The 18,922-nt window shown below is 42.2% G+C and overlaps 2 protein-coding genes across 4 annotated transcripts; both read left to right on the top strand.

Annotated features, from left to right (window-relative positions):
• The first annotated feature begins 2,806 nt into the window (after positions 1–2,806).
• Positions 2,807–8,430, top strand: matn1 (matrilin 1). Of its 2 annotated transcripts, XM_071499245.1 has the most exons (10): positions 2,811–3,668; positions 5,009–5,193; positions 5,295–5,459; positions 5,544–5,766; positions 6,693–6,815; positions 6,942–7,114; positions 7,193–7,424; positions 7,535–7,687; positions 7,804–7,884; positions 8,008–8,430. In XM_071499245.1, exons 1-10 carry the CDS (start codon positions 3,584–3,586, stop codon positions 8,055–8,057), a joined length of 1,470 nt encoding a protein of 489 aa, XP_071355346.1. In that variant the 5' UTR covers positions 2,811–3,583; the 3' UTR covers positions 8,058–8,430. The 2 variants fall into 2 exon arrangements, with proteins under 2 accessions (XP_071355347.1, XP_071355346.1); XM_071499246.1 differs by lacking the exon at positions 6,693–6,815 and having other exon boundaries at positions 2,807–3,668.
• Positions 8,431–9,738: 1,308 nt separating this feature from the next.
• sesn2 (sestrin 2) lies at positions 9,739–18,511 on the top strand. 2 transcript variants are annotated; one of them, XM_071499237.1, is made up of 11 exons: positions 9,739–10,575; positions 11,676–11,741; positions 12,309–12,497; positions 14,841–15,023; positions 15,448–15,666; positions 15,882–16,014; positions 16,100–16,215; positions 16,607–16,690; positions 17,477–17,583; positions 17,690–17,834; positions 18,077–18,511. In XM_071499237.1, exons 1-11 carry the CDS (start codon positions 10,234–10,236, stop codon positions 18,161–18,163), a joined length of 1,671 nt encoding a protein of 556 aa, XP_071355338.1. In that variant the 5' UTR covers positions 9,739–10,233; the 3' UTR covers positions 18,164–18,511. The 2 variants fall into 2 exon arrangements, with proteins under 2 accessions (XP_071355338.1, XP_071355339.1); XM_071499238.1 differs by lacking the exon at positions 9,739–10,575 and adding an exon at positions 10,752–11,091.
• The last annotated feature ends 411 nt before the right edge of the window (positions 18,512–18,922 follow it).

Raw genomic sequence — 18,922 nt, 5'->3', positions numbered from 1 at the left:
TGTAGTGCACGTGTTTCAGATTTCCTCATATTCATGTGTCAGTGAGTTCGCATGTGTTACTGAGGAGGGTTTCATGTAGATTTAAGTTAGTGATTAATTTTTCCAGGACTTCCCTGGTGTGAACAGAGAGTGCTCAGAGCACAGCTGGGGGGCACATGTGTGTGTGTCTGTCTATCTGTAAGCATGTGTGTGTACATATATGTTCATATGTGAGTGTCTAAGTACAGGTATGGGATGCTTCAGTGCACCCCGATCCTGCCGTGTCAATATTGACTTAGTATTCTGAGAGTTGAAGAAAGGGAACTTGTTTCAATATTTATGGATGTGGTCAAACACGAAATCCTTGCAGTCTTTCCAAACTCTGTGATAGTATGCACGCACACACATGCAGACTGAGAAAAAAGTGAAAGAAAGCCTCGCACTGCTTGAATTCAGTCAAGTAATGGAGTTTATTGATATAACTGATTGAAAGTAATAATGTTGGTTGTGGGACAAAACCGAAACACGGTTTGGAGATCCTCCAGTCCTCTGGCTCTCTGGTTCAAATAACATTGGACTGTTGATATTTAGTTTGTTTTGAAAAGATAAGACAAACAGGCTTATGTTAGGATTGGAAGAAGAAGGAACATGAGGGAGAGTGGCTTGGGAGTACAACAATTTATTGGGTAAAATAAATAGGTCTGCCTATTCAAATGTTGTTTAAAAACGAAGACAAACAGAGGGGTCCATAAAATATCTCACCTAACCATGTTGATACTAAATACATTCACTAAAAGTAGCATTATTTGAATGTGGTCTTGCATAAAAATGCCCAATGGCATGCAGTGTGGCGGAGAAGGAGGTATTTGTTTGTTTTAAACTTTTTTCCATTTACTCTATGGCTCTGGCAGTGCTATTGTGATGAATATTCTCTAAATTGAGCACCCTAGAGTGGTTGCACTGTTGGCAGTGAAAGAAGACTTACAGGAACATTTCCTTTTTCAGTAAGAAAGCAAATATGCCTTGTCTTTTTATTAGATTTCCGTTTTGCTACCAGAAGCTAAATAGACAAGGAAAAAAGGGAAAACAGAAAATAACTCAGCAAAATCTAAGCGTTCAGGGATATCAGAACTGATCTGCGATGTCTTTTGAATGAGTGCTGAATATGTGAAAACCATCGAATTAGTGCTGAAAATATTAATCAGCAACAATTTGATAACTGATGGACCTGGGGCTGCATTTAAGGCTTTTTTCGTTATTGATTAATATGCCATTTATTTTCACGAGTAAACCTTTAGTCTGAAAAGAAATGCCCATTTTAATTTCCAATTTGATGTCTCCAGCCGACAGACTAAATCCAAAGGCATCCAATTTACTATAAGCTGGAACCAGTACATCTTGTGTGCTTTAGCTTAAAAATTGACACAAATCATTGTTAATCAATACTGTCGATTCATTTTCTGTCATTTGACTAATAGATTAATTGACCATTTAAAAACGTGCCAAAAATGGACAAGTTCACGCTTCTTATTCTAATTTGAGGATTTGCTGCTTTGCTGCTTTGATTCACATTATTATGAGTTAAATATTTGACAAATGAAGCATTTTGATGATGTCATCTAACAATTAGGCACCATTTGATTAATCAATTAGTCAGAAAATTAATTGACAGATCAATGAACCAGTGAAAATATAATTCCAGCCCCACTTTGTAAATATAAAGTGACTGAATAAGATGGTAATAGTGTATCACATGTCATATAATATGTCATGTCATAGATATTTTGATTGGCATTACAGCAGACTGTTGTTTTTATCAGTTCAGACACATTTGAGGCATTTTTCTCAACAGTCCTCTGTCACTGTGAAACTCTAATCATATGTAAACACAGGATGATAAATGAGTGAATTTCATGGTGCTGTGAAATAGTTCACAAATACTGATGGATGCAGGTAAGTCTCATCCAGCTACCTGCTTAAGTTTGTGTTTGTCCTGCATGGCAAGCAGACCAGGTTACATAACCTGTGTGTGTGTGTATGTGTACTGTTTGTTTATGTGTTTGCATAAATATATGTGAGTGTGTGTGCGTGTGTGTTGTGTCTTCTCTTATAAGCCAAATAGCCAATTCCCACAGATGCCACGCTGTCCAGGAACAACATCTTGAACCTTTCATCCCCAGCCCATCACCACCATCAGACACAACACACACACACACAAACACACACACACACACACACGTTGATTTTGCAGCTTGTTCAGTTCAGTAAAAAATCTGTCTGGCTAGTTACTGTACAACACGAGCCCCTACTCCTCTTCCCCTCCCAGACTAAACCCTCAATTGCGGCTTGTTCGGGTTGTGTGTGTGGATGGAGGTGTGTGTGTGTGGAGGAGGAGGAAGGGGGGGTGTCGAGGAATGCAGGGTTGGGTCGGGTGGAGTGAGATGTCGGAGGGAAAAGAGGGGTCTCTGTTTAGTGTGTATGTGGACTCTATAGAGAGATTAAAGATGTGTATGTGAGCTTATTGATGAAAGAGTGTTTTCCTACTGTGTTTACTCCACTGGGGCCCACTGCCTACCTGACAGTGGAAAGGAGCGTAATGGAGAAATAGGTGAGAAGAAGAGTTAACGTGAAATTAGTTTATTTTTTTATTTGGTTGCAATTAGGGGAACTTATATCTTCAGTTTGTTAGTTTGTGTGATCTGATCTGTGGTGAACTTGCAACGCACTAAAATATGATTAAGTCAAGTGTGAGGCTTTAAAAAAATCTTTAAAAATGCAACGCTGGAAGGATGTGAAAAAATATAGATGGGAGAAAATGACAAAACAAGAAAAACACAAAATGTTACATATAACTAAGAAGCACTGAACTGAGCTGAACTTACAAAAACCAGAAATTGGCATGCACATTTTAAGTTATACTGACATGCATGCTTATGTAGAACTGCACACACATGCCAACGTGCGGAGCAGCAGGAACACTGTAGGCTGTGTATGGTCACTCTCCTTCACTTCCGCACCATAAATGTGTGTTTGCTATACGAGGGAACACGGGGAGAAAAGAGGAATTCATGTTGGTGTTTATTTGAGCTTTGGCCAAATCCAACCTGGGGCGGCTTCATTGGCGGGCACTCTGCGCCAAACCCCAGCCGCTCCTGTACCCCCAGCCAGTCACACACATACTGTACACACTCAGGCCCTCAAGTGCACACACAACACAAATTTTGCTACTTACACACACACACACACACACACACACACACACATATATACCTGTCCATCCTAGCTGTATCAAGGTGTGTTTGTCTTTCCTTGCCCACCGTTTTAGGTCCTCCCAGAGCAGGTATTTCCCTTTCTTACCCACAGACACACACATACACACACATACGCAAGAGCTATAGAGGGGGGCTGTCTGTGGGCTGAGTGTGTGAAGCACTTGCATTGATAACCTGCAGCTCAGAGTCACTCAGTCTCACTTTGTGGCTGTCCCCCTCGCCTGGAACTCCCTTTGCCCTGCTCTGTCTCCTTTCTGGCTTCCCACTCCAGGACCGTCTGCGGACGTGCTCGGACCCCCACGTTTAGTTATCACCCCTCTGTTGCTGTCACCATGACGCCTACACCGCTGTTCCTGCTGCTGCTTGGCCTAATAGGAGCTCAAGCCACCGTAGACCTCCGCACAGCTGCCGCCATGGGTAAGAATGATGACCTTTAACCCCTAAAGTTGATCCAATATTTTATCTAACACTGATTTTTGCTCGTTTGTGAATTGTGAACTCAGAGAAATGAACTTCAGTGTAGTGCACTTTTATGATGCTTGACTGAAATCAGATCTCAACAGATGACTGAGACTGAGATATTCTTCTAAAAGTCAATTTGTGTAGGTAGTGAAGTGACTAAGTGTTCAGTCTTTTCCATATATTCAAGGAGGTATGATGTGTATGAATGAGTTGCATTGCATGGAATAAACTCCCAGAGGTAACAGAACTGAAGGAGAGGAATGGAAAAATGGAGTATTTATTGATTTGGTTTTGATCCTTTGGTATATATAATTTATTAAGTAAAGTATTAAGTAATAAACAGAATTCCACAGTTTTGAATGTTTTTGGACATTTATTGATCAGAAGTCATTGATTTGGAGAGTTCTGTGTTTAAATGGCTTCAAGTAGTGTAGATGCACAATTTGGATAACTGTTTCAGGATGGTGTGTGTGTGTGTGTGTGTGTGTGTGTGTGTGTCACAGTCAGAGGTTGGTAGGCGGAAAAACTGGAGGGAGGGAGAGAGGTGAAGGGTGAGAAGGGAGATTGGTGATGTTTAACAGACAGTGGAAGTTGTACTAGTATTAAGTATTTAATCAAAGCCACAAATGCCTGAACTCACACTGAAAACCCTGCTGACCCTTAGCTTTATTATTGTCAGACACTATCACAAAAATTGCTTCTCTTTCATGCACATAAGGTAGCTCTGCCAGGTGTTTCCAGCTGAACAGGTAAAGTATTGTGCGTCAGTATCACTTCAACAAAAAAAATCTTATCTCAAGTTCCACTCTGTCTGATGAGCTCATGTTCTTCCTCAGTGGATTGAATTTTCTGAGTTGTCAAATAATAAAAATTGATCAATGTTTTTACTTGAGATATGTACGGGGCTTTTAAATAATAGATTTAAATTTGGTGGCCTCTCATTTCATCTCTCCCTCCTTCATCCTTGTTTTTCTGGCCAGGTTTTCCTCCATCTCTCCCTCCAACTTTCCTTCACTCCACCCCTGTTGCCTCCATGTATCCTGTTTTTCTGTGTCCACCTACCTTCTCTCATAGACATCTGACCAGCCTCCATCACCCCTGCCCTCCCCTCCTCCTCCCCCTACCTCCTTTCTCTCCATGCTCCTCCCCCTCCCCCCCTTTTCTTCCTTTGCAGTAACTCAGTTTCTCTATCACCAATTACATTTCTAATTTTTTTTTTTAGCAACTGATACATTTTTATAAAACTATTAAAATTTGATGACATGATCATGACATTTCTCTGTCTCCATGTGCAGCGGCAGGTTTGTGCAAAACCCGTCCCACAGACCTCATATTCATCGTTGACAGCAGTCGCAGCGTTCGTCCTTCAGAGTTTGAGCAAGTCAAGGTCTTCCTGGCTAAGGTCATTGAGGGGCTGGATGTTGGACCCAACGCCACCCGTGTGGGAGTTGTCAACTACGCCAGCCGCGTAAAGAACGAGGTATGTGTATGATTTGTTAACATGTATTAACATGTTTTTGTCATTTGTTGATCTAATTGATGTCACAGATCCTAGCTGACGTTGTTATTACGCAACTGTAGGTGTCTCTTAAGACTCACCGCACCAAAGCTGGACTAGTTAAGGCTGTGACCAAGATCGAGCCCCTGTCCACTGGAACAATGACTGGTCTAGCCATCCAGTTTGCCCTGAATGTGGCCTTCAGCGAGAGCGAGGGCGCTCGTGTCAAATCTCCTGATATCAGCAAGGTCAGATGCACATTTGACATTCAGCCAACATTTCATAATTCTGTTGATCATTCTGTAACTAACTTTGCACCTCTTTCATTACAGGTTGCCATCATTGTGACAGACGGGCGTCCCCAGGACAGTGTGAAAGATATAGCTCTGCGTGCACGGGAAGCCGGCATTGAGATTTTTGCCATCGGTGTGGGACGTGTGGACATGAGCACTCTGAGACAGATGGCCAGCGATCCCCTGGACGACCATGTGGACTACGTGGAGAGCTACAGCGTCATCGAGAAGCTCACCAAGAAGTTCCAGGAGGCCTTCTGTGGTAAGTTGGGAGGAGATGGAAGAGGAAGTGAAAGAAGGAGGAAGGCTGAGGGATGTTGTTTGGGTTTATGTTTAGTTGGGGGGACAGAGGCAGAAAAGAACTATTCAAAGAAATAGTCAGGGATGGCTGAGAGGAAATTCTGTCAGGGTTGGACAATCATTATCCACGCTTTCATCCCCATGGAGAGAGAGCTGTCTGCTGGCCTCCCTGTACTGAGGGTAAGGTGTCAGGACTGTCATCTTTTCATTCCAATTAATTGTTCCCTCCCTTTTGTCCTCTGTTCTTCCTCAACAAGACTAGAGTATATTCATTCAGCCATGCAAACTCATTAAATATTCCCATTGCACGAGGACATTAGGGCAGGAACAACCTTTTGGAACGAAATTCGCTCCTGTTCCTCAGTCAACTCTCACATTACCGAGAGGCAAGACTGATCTATCTGTAATTACCGATGCATTAGTGACAATCATTAAACCTCTAATTAGTGATGCCCTTCGGCGCTCGCAGTCTGTGGCAGTTTTGATTGCTGCCTGCCACTCGCTTTGCAGCAGCCAGTCTTCGCTGCAGATGTTTCGTCCAAGGGCAGAGCTGCATGATCGCAGTGTTGGATTGTTATTGGATGAGCCTGAGCATCACATTTAGAAATCGACAAACAGATGTTGTTTATTGAAGGCTACTCCAATCCTTTTCCACCTGTTTGTTTTAAGGATCCACTGGATTTATGCATCATCCATGCAAGCAACAAATTGTTGAGGCCAACTGCAGGTCGCAGTGGATCATTAAAAATTAAGATAGCTAGATTTTCAAACTGACATAGTGTCCTTCTCTCCTCCTAACCCCAACCACCCACCCCCCTTTGTGTGTGTATGTGCCTCTGCATATTTACTGTGTGTACGTGTGTGTTCTGCATGCACACACACACACAGTGTCGGACCTGTGTGCCACTGGGGATCATGACTGTGAGCAGGTATGCATCAGCAGCCCCGGATCATACAAGTGTGCCTGCAAAGATGGCTTTACCCTCATGGACGATGGTCGCAGCTGCAGTGGTGAGTGCATGTGTGTGCGTGTATGATGGTATTTGTCCAAGCTTGATCACTGTGCTGTCACACTAACATGCTCTTTTGTGTGTGTGTGTTTGTGTGTGCGCGTGTGTGTGTGTCTGACATCACCAGCTTGCAGCAACTCTGCAACAGATGTGGTGTTCCTGATCGATGGTTCTAAGAGCGTTCGCCCTGAGAACTTTGAGCTGGTCAAGAAGTGGATCAACCAGATCATCGACAAACTGGATGTTTCTGAAACCAAAGCTCATGTTGGACTGGTGCAGTACTCCAGTTCAGTCAGACAGGTATGTGTCTGTCTTTCATTTACAGAATAAGCCATTTCCTTCCCTTCCTTATCAGGGTCCTGTTCTGTCCTCCCACAGGAGTTTCCCCTGGGCCGCTACAATAACAAGAAAGACCTTAAGGATGCTGTGAAGAAGATGGCCTACATGGAGAGGGGAACCATGACAGGTCAAGCCCTCCGCTATCTGTTAGATAACAGCTTCAACCCAGGTCAGGGTGCCCGGCCCGGAGTCACCAAGGTTGGCATTGTCTTCACTGACGGACGCAGCCAAGACTACATCGGAGATGCTGCAAGGAAGGCCAAGGAAAATGGTAAGAGGGAGAGAAAAGATCATGTGTTAATACATGAGTGTAGTGTAAGTAGACTAATAAAATACCCACATATAGCAGTCAGACAAGGGAACCATGTGTGTATGTTGCAGGCTTTAAGATGTATGCTGTTGGAGTGGGCAATGCAGTGGAGAATGAATTGAAAGAGATTGCCTCTGAGCCAACTGGAGAGCACTACTTCTACACCGCTGACTTCAAGGCTATGACCCAGATCGCCAAGAAGCTACAGATTAACATCTGCCAAGGTCAGAAGTTGCCATTAAATACAAACATTAATAAATACTTGCATAATAATTTTAACTTTCATTATAAATGCTGGTACAGCAACTTAAACTTGAACTTGTGCTCTCTGATTCCACAGAGGAGGACCCTTGTGAATGTGACTCCCTTGTTAAGTTCCAAAAGAAAGTAGAAGACGCCCTACAGGCACTAACAAAAAAATATATCCTTTACAACAGGTGAAATGGTGTGAGAGTGAGATGTTGGAGGGAGGGTCTTAATGCTGTTGTCATATTTTTGGTCTTTTTGACTGTTGTCATCATTGCTCTCCTTGACAAAATCTTACTAGAGAGTATGTCGAAGAGGATCGCCTTGCTGGAGAACAAAATCGTCTGAGGACTCACATCCCACTTTCCCCCATCCATCTGCACACTCACCCACGTACACACACAAACACACACACACATACACACACAGACACACACAGACACACACAAACAATTTTTACTTCCTGTAAAATACTGAAGAGGAACCTGTGTGCGTGTGTGTGAACCCTGACCTCTACTTGTATCCTGAGCTCTCCCAAACCACCTCTGCCTCCTCCTTTCTCTGCCTTACCTCTTCAACCCTTGGATCTCCTGGGACACAAAGCGCCAGTTGCCATGGGGAACACACCTTTGTGTGTGTGTTTGCTCCGAAGGTCATCCTCCATAGCCAGCCTGTGTGTTTGTTAATAAAACTCTTCCCTCATAGGGAAACGGTGATCGTACACTGAAAGGTTTTTTTCTTAGTTGCTGCCATAATGTTGAACCTTTCCAAAGCCCCAAGAGTCTGTGTCTTTTCATGTCAAATGGAGCAGCACATCACCTTCACTTGTTGTCTGTTTATATGTCACTGCCATTTTTCCTTCTCTCTCCCTCATATCTGAAGGCTTTACCTTTCTTCTCTTACTGCCACACAAAGATATCTAATATTATATATGATATACATATATATATATATATATATATATATATACACACACACATATATATATACAGGTAAATTAATATAATATATATGTCTGATAATAAGGGTACACCATTGATGTTTTTTATTTTCCTAAATAAAGGTGATTCAGGAAGTAAATATAAAATTGTGAAACTATTGTATGTCAAACACAGGCACCAGAAATTATACACAAATGTACATGGTTTTAGTAAATTTAGCATAAAGGAGTACATAAAACATCTGTGGCTCCAAAAGGTGGGCTTCCAGGATCAGGTGGGCTGGATGGGATGGGTGCTATTCATTGCCAAATCGCAGGTTGCCAAAAAGTCCTAAAAACTACTTTGAAGTACTGAACATCTTCTCAAATTGCAATGATTTGGAAAAAATCTAAGTTGGATCCACAGTCTATTGTGGATCTTTGGAGTTCTCTCTCAAGATAAGGCTTACTCATTCATTAGAGTACAGTCATGGAAATAATATAGAGCTGAAATAAAAAAGTAAGCTTTTTTTTTTGTCTGACTAAATAAATCTGTTAGCCTGTAATTTTGCTAAATGATTATTTGTAAGTAATTAATTGTTATAATTTATTATGTTACAGGTGATTACAAATAGCTGCAGCATTACAATGCTAAATTAGCTGCTTTGAGTTTTTTGGATGGCAGTTTAAGAGATAGCCTTAGGCTGTAGTAACTGTGATGGGCATTTGCCCAGGCAGTGTTGATATTTGATACACTACATAAAAAGTAAATGTCTAGCTACAGTTGTGTAAGTGGTAAGTAGTGCATATTGCAGACAGGTATATGTACAACAATTTTTATTTTATTATTTATAAATGTTCTATTAGTTTTGGTAAAACAGGTAATAACATACAATTCAGAGGAGAAACATTTTTCAAAAAATCAAAATATACTAGTAAATCAGTAACAGGTGATAAAGGTGTAGGCCAGAGGCCAGCACACTCCTAATAATTGGAAAAAAGTGAATCAAACTGCATGAATATTATTAAAGTGGAGAGGACGTGCCGTGCCGCGCGGCTCATTAGTGGAAAGTTTCGTGACGTCTTCGTGACGTCGCATAAGAGGGCAGAGGCTCTCCTGAGCGCCTGAGCCCAGCCGGCGTCTGAAACCTGCAGGTTCCTCTTGGTGGCTCATGCAAGCTGGTTTTAGACTCAAATTTGGCTGTGCTGTGTTCCGAGAGCCCGACACAAACACTAAAACGCTGGCTCACTGTGTTTTTTTTTTTATCATCGACCCCTCGTCAGATGCGCCGCTGAACCACTTTGCAGCATCTGCTAGCAGCGGCTAGGCTAGCTCAGCGAGCTAACCGGCAGACCCTCCGATATGAGGAGGGGGAATACCCGGTTTCTTTGAAGGTGGTCCGTCTAACTTAATGATTTGTGGAGCAGTAAACTAAGACAGGCAACAAACAACTCAAGTATTTGGCAGGTAAGAAAACCAACGCTTGTATCAAGCTAACGTTGAAGGTGGGGTTAATACTTGGGCTAACATCAGCTAGCAGTAACGGCAGGAAGCCCAGGTGTTTCAGCAATCAGCCCGAGGAGCCCCGGGGGCTGAGGCAAGAGATGGCCGGTAACTCCGCGGCAGGCTTTACCTGTCAGGCTAATGGACAAAACACACCGGGACGAGTGTCCGGTTCTGGCCGCTCATGTCGCCACAGGTCCGAGTCCGAGTCGGACGTCGCCACCACCGTGAAAAGCTTAGCGAGGCTGTGCAGCAGAGACGAGGAGGAGCGGGCTGCGGCTCTGCAGGAGCTGAGCCACGGGGTCCTGGAGTGTCTCGGACTGGACCGGCCCGGTTCGTCACGGCTGAGTAAACAAACTCTTCTGCATCTGCTTCGGCTGTCCCGGTCATGTCCGCTGCAGGAAGTGCGGGGGAGGGCAACAGAGCTGCTGCGGACGGCACAGGTAGAGTTGGGACACTTGTTTACAGTCGTCTCCGCTCCGTAATGTTTACAGGCTGGTGGGTGCACAGATGCCGGTGGGAGATGGACCAGAAGTGGGGCAGATTTTTTTATTTATTTATTTATTTTTAATTTTTGTGTATTATTAATAGGCAGGAATGAGCTGTATCTTTGTGGCCACGGCTTTTGCTTTATTTGATAAATTAGGCGAATGATTGATTAATAGACATGATAACCCTGCAGCTGATCAGCTGATTACCTTTTTCTATCAGATTGCGGGTTATTACATCAGACGCAGAACAGCAGGAGGTGATGCAAGACTCTGCTGCGGTGTGCACAAACAAGTAGGCCGGACACGCCCCCTCCCGGCGCCCTGAAAAACACACCAGACACACCCCCCGAGTCGTCCCACCCACCACAGCTTGTAGAAATAAAAAATAAGTGCGTTTGAACGCACATTCAGTTTATTTGTCTTCCCTGTTGGAAATAGTAAGCGGCGACTTTTCTTCCGATGATGTCGGTGAGTTTAAGGCGTAACTTGGTTAAAATTGTGCGAAACTTTATGAGCTGTAAGTTATGAGACGGGTCTCTCCAGCTACAGTACGGCTGCCACGGTCTGTGTAGGTCTGGTCAAGTTCAAGGCGGTTAGAGGTGTCTGCAGATATCTTTGTTTATCTTAAAATAAGCTCCATGAAATATGACAGACCTATTAAGTATTATCGTTTAATGTTGTTGGTCATTGACAGACTAACCTTTTAGTTACACGGTTTGCCCATTCAACATTCAGACGTTTCAAAGTGAAACTAAAACGGTATATTGACGGAAAAATAATAAGCATCTTATAAGCATTTTTTTTTTTTTTTTTTTTTTACCATCAATTAATGTCATATTTGAAGAAAAAAAAAAAAAGCCAAACGTCCTAGTTTCAACTTTCACTCATGAGAATTTGCAGTTTTTCTTTTATTTTGTGATACTGAACTCAAGTTTTTAGGTTTTGGACTGTTAATCAGACATTACAAGCAATTTGATGACACTGTCCTGAAAACAAATGAATCATTATTTCACTGCATCATTTACATTCTGTCTCTTCCTTCTTACCACTAGGAACAAGGAGTTGCTGTCCCTCGGGCACTGGCCTCAGGTCCAAGTGCCTTTATTCCTGCAAAACAAGTATGTCTGATTTATTCAATTCAATTCATTTATTCATATTTGTTCATACAGTATTTCTTATTGGTTTTCTGGTATGAAACGCATGAACTGTCACATTTGACGTCCCAATTTAAACGTGTTACTATGCTTATTTCTAAATCTTATATTGTGTCCCAACACTGGTTCACACTTGTTAGGAAAATCAGTGACATCTTCCTTTGTTTGTGCACCATATATATTATTAGATTATTAGATTAGATTAGTACAAGAGTTGAATAAGTAGTGTGAGTAATTATTCTGCTGCAATACTGCAGTGACCCTTGCTTCATGTCATCAAGTGAAGCAACACCAGAGAAGTGCTGCCAAAGCTGATGACTGAAAATGCTGATTTCGTGTATGACTCACTCCAGGCTTTCCACAGGAGAGAGCAGGAGCGATGTATCATTTTCAGCCTCATAAGTCTGCTTGTTTCTGGCCATAAGAGAAACATTTTTAAGTGAATCCTTGCCAGTGTGTCCTCAAACATAGTAAAAATGTAATGTGAAGTTAGTTGAGAAAGAATCCGTTTTCTTATTCTTCCTCTTTTAGATGATGAAAGAAGAGCCAGACAAGGACATCCTGATTGAATCTTTTCTTTCACTCGGCCGTGTGGACCACATCACTATGGTGATGGCCCTGCACCCTGCTTACCTCAGCTGCTTCTTGAGGACCCAGCATGCTTTGTTGGAGCTGGACGGCCCATTGCCCCGACACTGGAGACATTACATTGCTGTTACGGTAAGAAAGCCACAACATATGACTGTCAACCAGTGACGCCTTTCAGAACTTTCAGATCCATCTCCTGGACCTGATGTACACTCCTGAAAATAAAGACCTCAACTATATCTTGAACACAATAACAAAATAACTCATGAAGAAAATACAAAATTTTTTTTGCAATCAGCTGAATATAAAGTTGAGTTAATGTTTTCCAAAAGACAAATCTGCGAGCACAGTAAATCACTTGTCTGCTGTCATTGATATCGGTGTTACATCAGCTGGAGTTGTTTGCTCCATTAGATTTGTTGTATTAGATCTGCAGTGCATAGATAGAGCTATACATACACAATGAACCATTATAAGACGAGGTGAATACAAATGAATCATATAAATATTTGTTAACCTTGTTCTTGGATACAAACAGGGCTGTTGTGGGTTAGATTGTCCAGCATGTCAATGCTGTTTTGACAGTGATGCTATAAACAAGACCTTCCCAATCAAATTTACAAGCCTATATGAGTAATTCTTTGTGGAAGTAGTGACTATGTTTTTGCCTTGTGTTTATTTGCAGCTGCATTTATTCTTTTGGTGTCAAATGAGGCTGAAATAATAACAGCTATAAACACTCTAAAGCCTGTAATTGGTTTGTGAAAGGCTACAGGTGCAGTGAGTCTATCCTTTTCAAGCATAGGCAACATATTACAGGGCTAATAACTGAAGCATTCAAAATAATGGCAAACTCTGCAGCTATTTTCTGTGTTTGTGACAGAGTCAACAATGCCAAAGTGTTTTTTATGGTTTGTTTCTTTTCATACACGCGTTTAATAATTTAGGTTTTATGGTGGAGGTATACAGTTATTGCTGTAACGCTGTTTTCCCTGCAGCCCACTGCTCTTACAGTTCCACTCAGTTCAGCTGGAGTGACCAATAAAAAAAGAATACATTCAGACGGGGTCACAGGCTGAAGTGGCCCTCTTGCTTTTCTACATTCCCAACAGAACCTATCACTGTGCCATAGCTGGATGCACACAACTGCAGCTAATAAAATGAATGAGTGAAAGTTTGATGTAGGTGTGCCATTCACAGTAGCAAGCACTCACAGTAATGACTAATGTCAGCACTTGATCCTTAACGAACCTTAAAGGAACATTGTGTACAATTTAGTGGCATTTGGCCTCTGAGTTTGAATTTTGCAGATTGCAACGAACTGATCTAGAGCCACTGTTTGGTTTGTCTGTACTGGGTGACTATGGAAACATGGCTGACTCTGTGGAAGAGGATTCATTCCCGATGTGAATATCAAGGGCTTATTCTTTCAAGACAACGAAAACACAACAATTCTTAGTTTCAGGTGATTATACACTAATGTAAACATAATTCTGAAGATTATAATTAATTTCAGCCAATTGTTCTCACTAAATCCTACACACTGGTCATTTAACCAAAGTCAGTAGCGTTATTTGCTGTAGCTATGAAAGGTCCCTTGACAAACAAGTGTTCCTGTTGTTACAGCTACAAATGTTACACAGTGTGCACAGTTTATGCCTCAAAACATTTTACATCATCGCCTACAGGATGTTTTTGATGTGATATCATTATGATGCTCCACTGGACTTTTGTAACAGGTCATTGACTCATCAGTGTTTCAGTGTCCATTCAATGCAGTTCTTTCCTTGTATACTGGACATGTCCTGCATATCAAAAGATTTAAACGTTTCGCTCTACAGGCCTATTAAGACCTATTCTTAATTGTGAAGTTTGTCTGACTTCATTTTCTTCTGAAGAAAATGTACCTTTTTCTCAGAAAATTATCTGGTATGTGAACAAGAGGTTTGCAGAGATCCCAGTTAATGGTTGTGGGTAAATTAAAAACCATTATTAAAGACTATGAAACAAAAACACGCATTTTGATTACAAATACTGCCTATAAAAAAAAAAAAAAAAAAGACTGATAGAAAAGTCAGGGAATATTGTAGGAACCCAACAACATGGAAAACCAGAGAAAGATGACAGATGCAAAATGGACTCAGCAGGTAACTTTTATCTTGAGAATTATCCTTCTACTGCATCATAGTGAGCCACTAACAGGTCTGCTGCAGACTGTGGTCCTCCCATAAATATTTAATAACTCTTGTTGCTTGTATATACATCACATTAGCTGTCCTTCCCCTTGAGGGGTGCCAGTTCTTAGACTCATAATGATCTACAGGTTGTGTTGCTTGATATTTATGAGCACAGACAATTTGTCTGCATTATGTAGTTCTTATACACAGATCAATGATCAAGCTTTGTTTTGAATGGATGGGGTACCATGTTTGTTTCCCCCGTGTATTAACTTGAACTCCTTCTGATGCTTCACAGGCTGCAGCTCGACACCACTGCTCATATCTAGTGCAGCAGCACAGTGCAGGCTTCCTGGAGGCTGGAGGAGAGGAGAGCTGGCTGAGCGGCCTGGAGCACGCTCCCACCAAACTCCGCAGCCTGCAAACCCTCAACAAACTGCTGGCACACAGACCCTGGCTTATCACACAGCAGCACATCCAGGTCAGACACAACATCCATCCGCCCACGCACTCCCTGCGTCTCACTCACCAGTTCTCTCTTTTGTCTATACTCACAAATCATATACTGTAACATTGATATGGTTTAATACATTTGATTTCTCAATTAGGCTGACTCACTCCCTTCCCCCTACATAACAGACATGCAATGGTTTACTCTATAGTACCACTAATGAATTGCTCATCATCATTTGGTGACAGGCATAGTTCCACGTCTATAAAATACGAATCACTGTGGGATTGTTATCAGAAACGTTTGTTCTGTTGTGTGGCCACTATATAGAGCACAAGTTTGGACACTCAAAATGACAGACACTGAATATGCAGCAGTAAAAAAAAAAAAGATTTCGTGGCAACCCCTTTAAAAGTCGTTGAGATATTTCATCATCTACCCCTCTGTTCTGCAGGAGCTGGTGTGTCCTGGCGCAGAGCCTCGCTGGTCACTGGCTGAACTTATACACGCCGTGGTCCTGATGGCACACGCTCATTCGCTCTGCTCTTTCGTGTGGGGCTGTGGCTTAAACCCTGAGCCCGACCACAGCGGAGGTTACACCTTCCAACCTCCTTCACCCAGTCACCTTCCTCGTAGCCCCCACAGCCCCGCTCATGAGGACGGCAGGCAAGAGGTGAGCCAAACAGTCATTTTTCACCACAGGTCTGACGAGTCTGAAATGTCAACAGGGCAAGGACGAAGAGGCATTTGTTGGCCAGTGTTGTTTCACCAGTCATGCTGGTTTAGTAAAATTAAAGGACACGGCTCACTTCACATTGTTTATTCAATGTTAAAAAACAAAGCACTGAGCAGGTTCCTCAAACACTTCTCTCTTTTTATCTTCTCAAGTTGGTTGACGGATCGATGGAGGTGGAGGTGTTGATGAAGAGGATGGTGGAGCTGCAGCAGCAGGAGGAAGAGTGCACACAGGAGGAGATGGTCACTCGCTTTGAGAGGGAGAGGAGCGAGAGCATACCAACAGGTACAAACACGCTGGCTCGTCACATTGTCATTCTCCTAGGTGATATTTGTTTATTCACTTCTTCCTGTTTATTGTGTTTGTGTAGCGGTGGTGCGGGGAGCTCCACCTGACCTGGTGCTGCACCTGGTGGAGGAACCAGAGTTCAGATATGAGGACTTTTCACCCAGAGGAGAGCAGGCACCACCCACCATGAGAGCACAGGTAATTTGAAGCAAATTTTTTTGTGTGTGTTCAAGTTCACTCTTTTTGCAGACAGACTAGGACAAGTTAACAGTTGATATATTCAGTATTTGAACAGTGTGCTGAAATGGTTGGTTGAGTGACAGATATTAAATTAACTGTTTTGGTAAATGTGGTGATTTGCTTTTGTCAGTTTTCATATCAGTTGTAAATTGTATATTATTTGGGTTTTGTGATAGACATTTTTCATTATTTTTGGACACTTCAAAGATTATATGATTCATTTACTGATGACAAAAATAACATCACTTGATAATGAAAATAAGTTGCAGCACTAGTACAGCGCCTGTTAATTATGTGTACTTAGTGTCATAGGCCTGTGTTTGTTGACATTGGTGTCTGCTGTGTGCAGGACTATTCATGGGAGGACCACGGCTTCTCTCTGGTCAACAGACTACTGCCAGACATGGGCCAGCTTCTGGATGAGAAATTCCAGGTACCAACAAATTAAATGTGATAGAATTACACTAATTGACACCTATAAGTTTATAAGAACAATACAAAACTGATGCATGGATAACATGTCAGCTCCACAGAGTTGAAGTGAGTGACACACAATGTGAATTTATTGGCCACTAAGGAGTGCACATTGTCAGCATTAATAATCAGAAAGGCTGCGGCATTCAAACCATGATTGGTTGGCACTAAGGGTCCCAAAGTGTGCCACAAAAGCATTCCCCACATCATTACACCGCCACCACCCTGGACTGTTGACACAAGACAGGTTGGGTCCATAGATTCATGCTGTTGACGCCAAATTGTGACCCTACCATCTGCAGCCTCAGCAGAAATCCAGATTCATCAGACCAGGCTATGTTTTCCAGTCAACTGTCTGTTTTGTTGAGCCTGTGCCCACTGCAGCCTCAGATTTCTGTTCTTGGAGTAGTTCTAGGAGTAGAATCCGACGTGGTCCTCTGCTGTTATAGCTTCAAGGTTCGACGTGCTGCGCATTCTGAGATGCTTTCCTGCTCATCATAGTTGTAAAAAAAATGGTTATCTGAGTTACTCTAGCCTTTCTGTCAGCACCAACCAGGCTGACCATTCTCTAACCTCTCTGTTTGTGAAAATCCCAGGAGATCAGCAGTTGCATAAATACTCCAATTAGCCCGTCTGGCACCAACCATCATGCCACAGTCATAAGATGTCAGAATTTGAATTGATTTACTACTAGAGATAAGGTGGATTCACTAAATTAAAATGTGATCAAATTGTCACATTACAGGTGGTGAGCAACTTGACATATCACAGGATGGCCATGCATGAAGGTGTGGACACCCACACTCTGAGAAAAGCTCTGTGGAACTACATCCACTGCCTCTATGGGATACGGTCAGTGTAACACACTGTAAACCATCATGTGTGCAATAAAAACTTTAAATGTTGTAAATGTTTATGTCTCTGTTGTGTCACTAACTAAGTTACTCTACATATGCAGATATGATGATTACGACTACGGCAGCGTGAACGTGTTGCTGGAACGCTCTCTGAAGGTGTTTGTTAAAACCATGGCCTGTCACCCTGAGCAGACCACGGCACGCGTTTACCATGCCTTCTGGAGGCACTTCAGACACTCGGAAAAGGTATGAATGAGTTCAAATATGCACCTGACCCATCCTCTTCAGTCACAATGAATGAATCATTTGACATTTTACCATGTCGACTCTCTTTGGTACCTTTTCAACACAGAATGAATCATTTGACATTTCAGCGTGCACCCTTCTCCCTTTCTTTCTAAATGCCATTAGAGAAGGAAGCGTTACAGGACTTGAAAGTGTGTCACCTAATAACCTGAAGGTAATGACATGTTTTTTCTTTTCCTCAGGTTCACGCAAACCTAATAGTGATGGAAGCCCGGCTACAGGCAGCCCTTCTTTACACCTTACGAGCCATCACACATTACATGAGATGACACGGTCACTCACGTTTTTGCAGATGCTGAGCCAGCTGTGACATACCACAGCCCAATGCATTACACAACTTCATCACAATATCTTGCACAAACACTACTTTGAATGCTTGTATATGCATATCTTATTTTCAGTGTTAATATTTTCATGTTGCTTTACGTCTGTATCTGATATTTAAAATGTTTTACTTATTTTGCACTGAAATGTACCAGGTTTTGTTTCCCACTTAAGCCTCGGGTGGCACATGTTTCTGTCACACGCAGACATGTCTACATGCTGCATGCCAGGTTTGCGGGTGGGATTAGGTCTGGTATAAATAAAGCATCGTCATGATTCAGGTGTTTCCCATGGCAGAATTTTCAGTTTGTATTTGACGCGCCTGTTCCAATCAATATCTGTTAACCACTTTACAGCACACCATGACTACTCATGCCTCAGTCCTTTTTTTCTGCAGCACAGGAAGGCTGGGATAAAACAAGACAAAATAACTTGTATTTTTATATGCAATAAAAGGTTATTTTGTTATCAAAATTAAACAAAGCGTTGTCAGTTATTCTGAAGCTGTTCTACACTTTAAGGTTGGAAAAATGTAGGGTCTCCAATATTGTGTGACCTAAGGGTATGAGATATCGGGATCTGCTATGGCATTTTTCTATGTTGATTTGAAGGTAATGTAGGACAATGTATATATTTTAGAAAATAAAGTTTTTCTTTGCATGTCCATAATGAATCTAAAAAAGCTCAACACATCGTTAATTACA

This window comes from Trachinotus anak, unplaced genomic scaffold (assembly GCF_046630095.1).
Source record: "Trachinotus anak isolate AG129_WGS33_773 ecotype Australia unplaced genomic scaffold, CSIRO_AGI_Tana_v1 ptg000016l, whole genome shotgun sequence".
Lineage (NCBI taxonomy): Eukaryota > Metazoa > Chordata > Actinopteri > Carangiformes > Carangidae > Trachinotus > Trachinotus anak.
The sequence above is the reverse complement of the archived record's forward strand: the minus strand, read 5'-3'. Positions and strand labels throughout refer to the sequence as shown.

What these genes read in the sequence shown, in the direction of transcription:
- matn1 (XM_071499245.1), top strand. Translation starts at nt 3,584, where the DNA reads ATGACGCCTACACCGCTGTTCCTGCTGCTGCTTGGCCTAATAGGAGCT. An exon ending in ACTCCAGTTCAGTCAGACAG is followed by an intron (nt 7,115 to 7,192) that starts GTATGTGTCTGT and finishes GTCCTCCCACAG; the next exon opens with GAGTTTCCCCTGGGCCGCTA. An exon ending in ACAGATTAACATCTGCCAAG is followed by an intron (nt 7,688 to 7,803) that starts GTCAGAAGTTGC and finishes CTGATTCCACAG; the next exon opens with AGGAGGACCCTTGTGAATGT.
- sesn2 (XM_071499237.1), top strand. Translation starts at nt 10,234, where the DNA reads ATGGCCGGTAACTCCGCGGCAGGCTTTACCTGTCAGGCTAATGGACAA. An exon ending in ATGAGGACGGCAGGCAAGAG is followed by an intron (nt 15,667 to 15,881) that starts GTGAGCCAAACA and finishes TATCTTCTCAAG; the next exon opens with TTGGTTGACGGATCGATGGA. An exon ending in GAGCGAGAGCATACCAACAG is followed by an intron (nt 16,015 to 16,099) that starts GTACAAACACGC and finishes GTGTTTGTGTAG; the next exon opens with CGGTGGTGCGGGGAGCTCCA.